Source organism: Homalodisca vitripennis, chromosome 1, assembly GCF_021130785.1.
Source record: "Homalodisca vitripennis isolate AUS2020 chromosome 1, UT_GWSS_2.1, whole genome shotgun sequence".
Lineage (NCBI taxonomy): Eukaryota > Metazoa > Arthropoda > Insecta > Hemiptera > Cicadellidae > Homalodisca > Homalodisca vitripennis.
The window spans coordinates 177,245,901-177,256,822 of NC_060207.1; the positions used below are offsets into that span (position 1 = coordinate 177,245,901).

Below are 10,922 nucleotides of genomic sequence, written 5' to 3' on the forward strand. Positions count from 1 at the left end.
CACATTCATTTTCTAATCTCCTAATGAATGCATTTCACCTTTTAACTACTACAAGTACTCCTTGAATCAAAACTCCTTTTTAATATTACAATTTTATTTCGAATGTAAATAAGTTTACGCGTTTTCAACTTAAAAATTTAAACACCTTTAAACTCAACCATACCTGTTAATTATATTAATATAGTAATTCTTTGGCTTCTTTTATTCGCTTTTGACGAATCTTTCCTTACTCAGTCATTACTTTTTGTTATTCAACACGTTATGAACCTTGAGTAGACAACACGTACTCTACCTGAAATTTATACTCCACAAACACAACTGTTTAGCGTGATTCTAATTGTGAATCTCATATTTTTACTTGATAGTCTCCATATGTCGCTTATCATTTTCAAATTATATTTTCCAGACTAAAAAGCTAACTATTTTTTCCTATTTTATTATTTTCAAGAAATATATAAAATTTGTTAAAGGTCCCAAATTTCTAGAAGACTATCTTAAAATTAAAGGATAGTTAGGGGATTTTAAGGTAAACATTTCTAAATAATTAAGATTTATATTTTTGTATTGTATATTTTGGTTATATTTTATTACAATCAATTATATTCATTTTCATAGTTTTAAATATAATTTAAGACCCTAATTTTTAGATCACAAAAGTATACTTTCGATATCGAGCTTATGCATAACGTTTTATTACAACTGTGCCTTCTATTTTGATTTCGGACCCTAGAAAATTTGAGGTCAGTAACAGAGTAAACACCCATTGTCAATAAACCGTACGAAAATATCATGAGGCTGTGTATTTTTATTTTTATTATTTAAGATTTTATGTACATTTATAAATGGTTATTGTAAATCTAAGATGTGTGAACTATGTGTAACGGGTGTGTCCGGGTCGATACAACGTGTGTGGGCGGTTCCAGGCGGATGGGGATGCAACTACCGGGGGCCTGGCCGGCGCAACCCCAACTGCCGAGTACTCAGCTCGCGTCTGCTGTGGCGGCGCAGGGGGCGGCACTTCAGCAGCCCACCCCCGGCATGATGGCATACCCCGCCATGCAGCAGTTCCAGGTATAATACCAATACCCCTCCCCCTCCTACCATACACATGATTTATGTCCATGTTCTATCATGGATCTATCATAAATTTAAAAAATAACACAAATATTTATATGAGGTTCATTTTAAAACACAAATCAAAATAATGTGGTCAAAATATATTTTAATATAACTTTATCAGATTTTTTTTAGCACAAATACAATTTTAAAATGGCAATGATAGCATCATGCAACAGAAATAGTAGGACAATGTATAATGCATTCCTCTTTAATTTATATTTGAAATGCAAAAACTCGTTTCAACAAAATAAAATAAATAAAGTAATTTTGCAATATTAATTAATAAACAGATACAATTTTTAAATAAACTTGATGTAATTAATTATTGCTCAGTTCTTATTGTAATAATAATTAACAGAGTAGTTTTTGTCATAAATTGAATATGCTACCAAACTACGAACTTTTTATGTTAATTCAGTAATTTTGAAATTGTTTCACTGTTTATTTTAATTAATATTTTTTGTTTTGAACTATACGCAAACTGCGTATTAAAACAACTTAAGACCACAAAACTTGTGTTCGCACATTGAATATATGTACAGTACTAATAATCATGAACCGTTTTTATTCAGACTTGTTTGGGTGTTTCTGATTATGTTACTGTGTGCATGCATTTCTATTTAAAGTGATATTATGTAAGCATGATAAGCATGTTATATTACGTAAACTGCCTCAAAAACTTATTATGGGCAAAGTATTCGGGAAAAAGTAAAAAAAAACTCATATTGTCTCTCCCCCCACTATCTTATACCAAACAAACAAACGAAGTTTGTTTTTTGTACATGATTTAAAAAATAATTTTAATTCTTAACGAGTTGTAAGATGAGAGAAAACTACGTAGTAGCCTAGATTCATTTTCTTGGCACCGCGTGTGTAATAATAAAGTTATGATCTGTTTACAATACTCAGCAAAATATACTCGGAACTTCTACTTTACTGGATATTTACATCAAATTTTATATATAGCATCACTATTAAATTTTCACATTTGTTTATGTATATGAAAATCATCGAGAGAATTTTCAAACCTTTATTAACTATGTATAACTTTAATGAATTAAGAAATCGGTAAAACTTGATTATAATATGGAGGTAACGAGGGCTTCATTAATAAATGCTCTTGGTTCTTTTGCACGAATTTGTTATTCCTTTTTTATTGTTATTATTTGTTATTATTGGAATATGCCTTTATGTGGCTTAAGAGTTTATCTTTATGGTTAAATTATTTAAATTGAGCATTAGAATAATTACTAGGAATGCATACTGTACGGTATTTACTCTTTAAACCTTAAAACAAGAACAGTGTTGTACAATAGTAAAAATTGTGTTTTATTAAACTTGTAATTTTGTGGGGATTGACGTATATGAGTTTATTTTTGCTGTTCCATGAAGTACTTAACCAGTAATATATTTCAGGCAGGCAAATCACTATTTATAGTTTAATTTACGAAATTTCAAACTCTTATCTTCTTGATTGTACTTATATGTTGGTATTGGAGACTGTTCGTTTGAGTGGGGTTCATAGATGTCTTGATAAAACTAAAAAATGCACTTTGAAAATAAATTTCTTCTTTGTGATAAAATCTTTATAAAAGTTATATAAATTCTGTAAGGAAATAACTTATCGATGCAATCACCGTTTCATCGTCTAAAACAATCACCTGTTGTACAATAAAAATTCATAAATAGATCACAGACATTACACAACTTGATCCAAAACATAAGATAATCTTCCTCCATTTGTAAAAAATACTAAATCTTATAAATTAATTATTTTAAGTGCGTATACATAAACAACAATGATGAAAAAGCTCAACAAGGGTAGGATAAAGTGGGGTAAAAAGGTTATCAGGGGACAACTGACAAAGGGCGTTCAACAACTCGCTTATCAGAGGGGTGGCCAAACAGGCCCTAAATATGCAGGCGTTATCTGCAAACGTTGTTTTAAATAGCAACGTGGTCGGAATTTTTCTACGGCCATTAATAATTTTGGCCCGCAATCGTGCAAACATTCTTATCGCCTGGGTCGAACTGGAATACTAATGGCAACTTCCGCTACAGCTGAACACTTCCGCTACAATATCCTTTGTTTGCTTACGTCATGAAATAGCTTAAACTGGTAGTTTACCTTTCATAAAAATTAATGGAGATGAGCGCACATACATATTGAGAATAAATACTTGCTGAATCCAGTAAAAATTAAGAGATTTGAGTAAAATTCTTAATAAATATTTATATGGTCCTTTGCAGACATATTTTAAATTACGCAATCTTGAAAACTAAAGTTACAGTATTTTTAATAGTTCTAAATCTTTAATAAAATCATTCAGTAGTGTATACTCATACGTCAATTACAGAAAATGGATATTTGAACATTCAATACTGCTTGTGTACTTCCGTATTTTCAGTGCCAAACTGTCCTCCTTTTTATTTAAACCATGATTGTAAATCTTCAAATAATATTTAATTTATATTACATTGGAAAGAAATTGTTAAAAAGGACATTTTTCTATAATTTAAAAATATTATATCCGATAATTTAAACAATTAAAAGTTAATCTCCTCTTTTGGATCGACGCACAAAAGTCTTCAAAGTTTTATTTTAGAAATACATTACGTTTTCTGTCAAAAAACTTCAAAATGACAGATATGCATTACTTTTCTTCAGGTAAGACGTCAGAATGAACAGTAATTTCTGAAATTTGGTCACAACATGTTTTGCACAAAAAGTTAATGCACTTGTAAATGCTTTTCGCTTCTTGCCAAGTAGTTTGAACCTTGACGTGTGCATGTTCCACCTTACGACCTTACTGTATTGCAGGACAGTCAATCTTTGCTCTTGTAAAACCATCTTCTCAATATTTTTAAAAGATTTGTTAATTTTTATAAGTACTTTGTGAAGAGTATATTCATTATTACATTATTAATTATTGTAAATGTTGGGTGGGGGCTGCTTCAAATGACATTCCAAAGGTGTCCTTATGTGTTTCCAATAAATTTATACGGTATTTAATTTAACATGTTTTACTTCTCTAGATATTGACTATTTTACTCTACTATCAGTTCTACTTTAAAACTGTGTTAAATAGTATGAGATGTAAAATTGTAACATGATATACGGAATATTTTTCGTACACACATGTACGAAACAATTTAAAAACTAGGTTTTGTGAAATATATAATGAAAAAAAGAATCTTGTTGTTAGAGCAGGTACATGTTACGTTTTACTTGGATAATTTTGTTGCTATAATACATGTTATATTATATTTTATATTTTCATTTACATTGATTATCCGTACTTTAATAACTGAATTATTTGTTTTTACAAGACATTTAATTATATTAGAAACTAACAAAAGAGTACATTGCGTTTGACTGAACAAAATCATTATACATATTTTTAAATACCAACATCATTCTTTTAATCTGGTCACACATCTAGGGACACCTGTTATAATATTTTTTAAAAGAATTCACTTTTAATTTCCTCTTTGTTTGATCTGAAATTTCACTTTGAACCACCGAGACAGGAGCAAAGAGAGGCAGTCTGAGCCGATAGTTCTGGTTACATAGTGTTGACAGGGTTCACGCCACGCGGCTAACATTCCAGAGCACTCACACATTCTAGTGTCTGTGGTGTGACTCTGTACAGAGTGTGTTCTGTTCCTAGCTGACGGAAGACGAGTGGCTCGCCCCCAGCCTTCTGGTCTGATGGTAGCCTGCAGCCTCCCTCGCACCATGATCATATCAATACAATCCAATCACTCTGTGACACTTACTCTCAACACAAACTTTTACAAATTCGAAAGTCTTTCAAGGCCCTGTCAATGTGCTTAGTAATTCGGAATTATTTCATGACAAACTCCCCGCCATTCTTTCACCGGGCGAGTTGCACCTTTAAGACGATGCTGGCGTTTTTATTTTTGCGTTAATTTGCGTTAGAGATTGTTTTTTATTTAACGAAAAATGATAAAACACTGTCTGGTAATAGAAGTTGTCCTAGGGTGAATTGAATAAAATTAAAAATAAATCTGATGATTTGTAGCAAAACACTAAAACATACATAGTTAGAAATAAATCCTGATCTTTCATATTTAATCATTTAGAAAGATTTTACTTATACTTTGTGAGTTGAGTAGCCTACTTACTATTAGAGGAATAAGTTGATAAAATATATTAAACATCCCGTTATAGAAATGTTATGAAAAAGGCTTTGACTTTACTTACTTTCATAGCTATGTTTGATTTCGTGAACCTTAAATTTTAAATAACAAATAATTGAGTGTGACATTATGGACATTTGACACCCAGCAGTGGAAAAAAATATTGTTATGTATATTGTTTTTTAATAATTCTTTTTTGCCAAACTATCACTGAACTTATTTAATAGCTGACCCTTTTACAGTCCTTCATATTATGTTCTGTTCGGTTTAATAAAATGAGATAAAGTTCACTTAATGGAGTCATACGTGTTTTAGAATTTTAAAGGTGCAACTGACCCTAAAGAATGAGAGGAGTTCCCGGGCCAGTCTGTGGACTGGGGCTTACTTTCTTTATTGTTTCTTGGTGTAAAGACCCTGATGATGGGGACGGGGTAAATGTGCGCCGACACGACTCCAGCGCCGGGACGCCAGACGCCTCAGCCCTTCACTGTCTGGACCGGGTAGCGCCGAGATCTCCGCATCACTCCACACTAACTTTAAGTTCATTTTAGAAGGGAGTCTGAAAACAGTAACCTAAAACGAACCGACCCTTTCATAAGTATTTATGTACAAAAGTAATGATAAGAAAGTGGCATCTGTGTACTGCACAAGAATTCACCCAATCACACGATGTACATTGTAGCACTTTAGGGCGACAGTGATGTACCCTTAGACACCGGTGATAAGAACTTTAGACCTGTAGTGAGCAGATGTACGTAGACTAGATATATGTAGTGTTAATATATATGAGAAGATATACTATATAGGGAATGATATACTCAGATGTAGTGTCAGTTCACACGGGGCCCCGACCCGACCCAGTCAATATTTAGTTCTCTAGAAGCTTTAACGGATCGGTTCTCGGAGTTCTCGGAGCGTTCTTCCACCGCGGTCCGGGGCCCCGAATTCCGGTTTTAGTTCACCGAGTACTGTAAACTTGCAGGCAATCATTGTACACGCTGAACAAACGTTACGTGGTCAATTTTTCAATTATTTTGTAAATAAAACTCAAGTCCTAGTAACCGTAATCAGACAAACCGAACTAAAAACACGCACTCGATGACGTGAGGTGGAGGTTGTTTGTACATAGCGTGGTAGAGTTTAGCCCGACACACAACTGTAGGGGTGTCTCGCTAGATTACGAGTACAGTAACAATGGTGACAAGTGGTATTTTTGGTTAATAACGTTAGGATCACAAATTATAATTGTATAAAGAGGGAATGTTTGCATTACAACATTTTATATAAGCGAGTACATAATAGTGTATATAGTGTTTATTTACCACACACAGTGATCTGTTAGGTTAGGTACGGATTGGTCCTAAGGCCGGATGGGATGGAAAACACGCGTCGTCTGACTGGTCCTGCCTCCGAGGAGTCGATGAAACCAATACTCGCTTTCGCTCTATGTGACAATTAAAGATATTAATATCCAGTAATTTTGCATTAGTAAGTATTAGTACTAACACGTTTCGTTAATATAAGGTTTATAAAAAGTTAGGTAATTTTTGTTTAAACTTTTTCCAATTCTAAAGTTGCCTCAGGCCAAACTTAATTTCTTTTACAAATTTCCTACTTACGATTCTTTCTTCTGATAAAATAATAAATTATAATGACGTGTTTTCCGCATTTACTTTATATATTAAAGTCCGACAATGATTCAAATCCAGTTATGAAAACTGGAATAAAATTAAAGATTAATAACTCAAAGTTAATCAGTTTGATTCTGTTTATCTAAATATTTAGATTTTGTGGTCACTTATTTTCACTCTTTACACACTAAAGTTGTAACACTTTTTTAACCAAAACCCTTAAGATGAAAACCGCCCTACGTTAAAATAGGTAGTATTGAGGAAAATAGCCTATGTGAAGTAAGATAGCCTTCAAATCGTATAAAGATTGTTTTAATGTAGGCCACGTGACTATTGAACTTTCTGTGCCAATGAAGCAGATTTGATGTGTTCCAAATTTATTGAAAACCATGCAAAAATTTCAAGTGAGCAATTTACCAGATTAGTCTACAGATTATCATCTGCTGCTCGAGATGGGATTGTTGCAGCTTATGTTAAACTAAAAAAATGTTGCTATAAAATCTGTAACTTGAAGATACATCCCATCTCTAACAGCGTGTTTAAAAATTTCCCACAGTTAAAAAGTATGGGAAAACATCGTTGTACAGAACCATCCATGGAACACATTGTTAATTTGTTTAATGTTTTGGAGGTATTTATTGTTTTTTTTTTTTTTCTTGGTAAAATCTCATGGGTTTTGTGGTAATATCAATCCTTGAGGCAGACCAGTCTGAGGCGTGATCTCTTCCGTGGGTCAAGGTTGAAGAGCACGTGCTAGTATTAAGGGTTTATTATATAATGTTAGACCGGTACAAAACCCTAACCGAGGAGTGTACTTTTATATAGCGACCTAGTACCGCATTTTGATACAACTAAGTAAAGGGAACGCCGTACGGGACATGAAGCCAGCATTTTTTATAGATGGGTTATCGCACCTAGAATCCCTGCGCACAGAACCCCACCCCGTAGCGCCGAGTACAGCACAGTCTGTATCGCCCACCCCCGACCTTCAATGTTCATGTTGCGTTTGGACAAGGTACTACATGTTTTATAAATATGCATCTATTCGGTACGTTTGTTCTTGTTTGTTCCGAGAACGTAAATTATTTGAGGTGTAGTTAATTGTAAGGATGTACATGACGAGATAATGTTATTATGTCATATGTTCGTTGTTCTACCAGTATTATGTGACGTTACAACGAAATTGTGTTGTTCCTTTTGTAAAGCGATGTCGTCTATGGTTTCGTTAGCTCCTAACTCGTGTGCGGCCAGATGTATCGTTCACACAACGATCGCAAACTGTCAAATTTTCTGGGGGGGTCAATCTCAAGTGAGAACAACATAGTTGTCGATTTAGATTTAAGCCTTTCAGCTCCTCGAAGAGTCTTCTGCTCTTACCACAGATTTTGAGAGGCTCTCGTATTCTGTAATTCTGCTTCTGACGGGAGCCTCGATTCGGTTCTCAAAAACTCTATTGTAATGGATTGTTGGTACCGTATTGGTTTTTGAACTTGTAAGTAATTTGTTATGTAGATTAATTTATACTACACTGTTTAGTACTTATCTACTTTTGTATGTATACAACAACGAAGAATAGTTAGACACTGTAAATTATCGTTTGACGAGATGTATTAGTCTTATTTTAGATATAATCAAATCGGCTGTGACTCGATTAATGTTTGTTACTATCATAGAGTATTGAAACGACTAGTTTTTGTCTTTCCTACTTGGAAATTATACTCGTGTACTTATGTACTGTCTTTTAGAAATAGTCTAGCGCTACGTCTAGTCTTGAAAAGAGCGATTAAGGCTTAAAGCTAAATTAAATCTTATAACAAAACATATTACGAAAACACTTTGTGAGGATATAAAAAAATATTTGCCAGGGAGCCAAAGGTGATTGAAAGAAAAGATAATATCTATACATCCTGGAAACACTGAACGTGCGTTCAGAGATAACAGAAAGAAATAAAACGAATGTGTATATATTACAATGTTGAGTTTTATTCACACGTTCCTCTTTCCTCCTTTCCCTCTGATACACTCACCTTTAAAATGAAAAATTACAACTGGTTCAATTTTACTTCTAACTGATTTCACAAAATATGTTTTTAATACAAATTAAACTTGTATTCAGTCAATAAAGAAATGATATCCATTACCTTACTAGTTATGTAAGAGTTAAAAAGCTACGCTTCAATAAGCTGAATTATGTTAGTATACATATCCTGAAATCTGATAAAAAATAATCTGTACCAAAATGTACTGAAGTATGCGTTGATTAATAGTAAACATATATTTTATTTTGCTAACATAACTTCAGTCATTGTTTATCAGCCGTAAAAAGATAGCTTTTGGAATAGTCTGAAATCGAGTCTGGAAAACGCTGAAAGCACTCAGCTCGTTGCACAACTTTTACATTAGTGGTGTAATAGAGCTCATTATATAACTTGTTAGAAAAATGTCTATATATAATTAATCAAGTATTCAGTTTTGTTAGTAAACGATGTTAACTGTCATGTTGAGCAGTACAGACATTTTAATTGACTCTCCACTCTAGTCTAGCTTGGCATATATGTTTAAATAAAAAATTAAAATTAATTGATATTAAATATAAAATAATTAAAAGTCGAGCAAAACAGGACTGCAAAATGGTTTGCTTTGTATTAGTTACATTAACTTTGAGAACAATGCTGTGTAAAGGAGAAAAAGTATTTTATCCTTTACAATGATTTTAAAATGTAAATTTAAGAAGACCAACTATTAATTAAATATTCAAAAATCCAATTTTATACATTTCTATGAGTGTAAATAAAAGTTAAGTAACTATTCGTCTTGTTTCATAAATTTCTACATGTCGCGTCTCAGAACACTTAATGATAATAAATTGCTATATATAAGAAATAATAATTTTTATCAGATATATTGGAGCTATAGAAAAATCAGTAAAAGAAGCTGAGTTCGTTTTAAGAGTAGATTATTAGAAATATACCGGATGAATGTTGGTATTTCCTTGTAGTTCTGATGAAGGTTAATCAGCTAGGTCGAAATATATCAAAATATTTATTCTGGTAGCAAATATTCTATAAGGCATGAACTAGAAAAACAGATGAAAATCCTTGTGGTTCATTTATTAAAATTAAAAGAATTGTTTCATTTAATTTGTCTGAAATAGGTTTACAAAACGCATAAGCATGTATTTTTATTAAGTTGTTATTAATGTTCTACCAGCTTCATGAAATACGTATTATCGATAATTACTCAAAACAATTGATAAAGGTCATTGTCATAAAGGAACAAGTATTACTTGTCCTAATTAAGGAAAATTATAATAGTGAAATTAAATACTATTTCCTACTAGTCATTAAGAAATATAGGCTATAAACAATACAGCAAGAAAAAAGGCTGGTGTACCTATTAATCTAAATCATATCGAATGTTTTCCAAATTTGGATGAGTTATAAAGTCCAATTATGTGTTAGCCGAGAGTAATGGCTATGTGAAGAGTTCAATCGGAGATTCTAAAAATTTTCCATCCCAATTTTCACTGTCACATTATACCTGAAATTGCTTTATCAGATATAATCTGAAACAAAATGACGTTATATTTTGTACATGTTATGTTTACAGCGTAGCTATCTCCCTTTATCATTTTACCGTTATTTTAATCCAAACTGTAACTGAACTATAAACTTTTGATTACCCTTAAATAATTAAAAACCGTCAACTGAACGTTTCTATATTTTTAAATACGATTGAAAATCGTTCCCTATTTTTCTATTATTTTATCATTTATATAGTTTTGCTGTTTACAATATCTGAAGATATGTATAATGAGACTGTATGTACAAATAGTAAGGATGCGTCATAATTATTTTATATACATATATATATGAGATTCATGCAGTAAGTAGCTACAAGAGATGTCTGGAGATTCACCAATCCGTGCAGGAGGAGCAGAGCAACGAACTTACGAGGAGAGAGGAAGCACTTCTGCAAACATCAAAACACATTACACTAGAGTTGATT

At 32.4% G+C, this 10,922-nt stretch overlaps 1 protein-coding gene across 4 annotated transcripts in view; it reads left to right on the forward strand.

Moving 5' to 3' along the window:
* LOC124352764 (nucleolysin TIAR-like) overlaps nt 1-8,884 on the forward strand; it is a 975,428-nt gene extending 966,544 nt beyond the window's left edge. For 3 of the 4 annotated variants that reach the window (XM_046802423.1, XM_046802426.1, XM_046802427.1), the window contains 2 exons: nt 924-1,071; nt 4,791-8,884. In XM_046802423.1, the coding sequence (XP_046658379.1) occupies nt 924-1,071; nt 4,791-4,832 (190 nt within the window). In that variant the 3' untranslated portion in view covers nt 4,833-8,884. The remainder of the gene's footprint in view (nt 1-923; nt 1,072-4,790) is intronic. The other variant, XM_046802425.1, reaches the window with a different exon arrangement.
* Nucleotides 8,885-10,922: the final 2,038 nt, after the last annotated feature.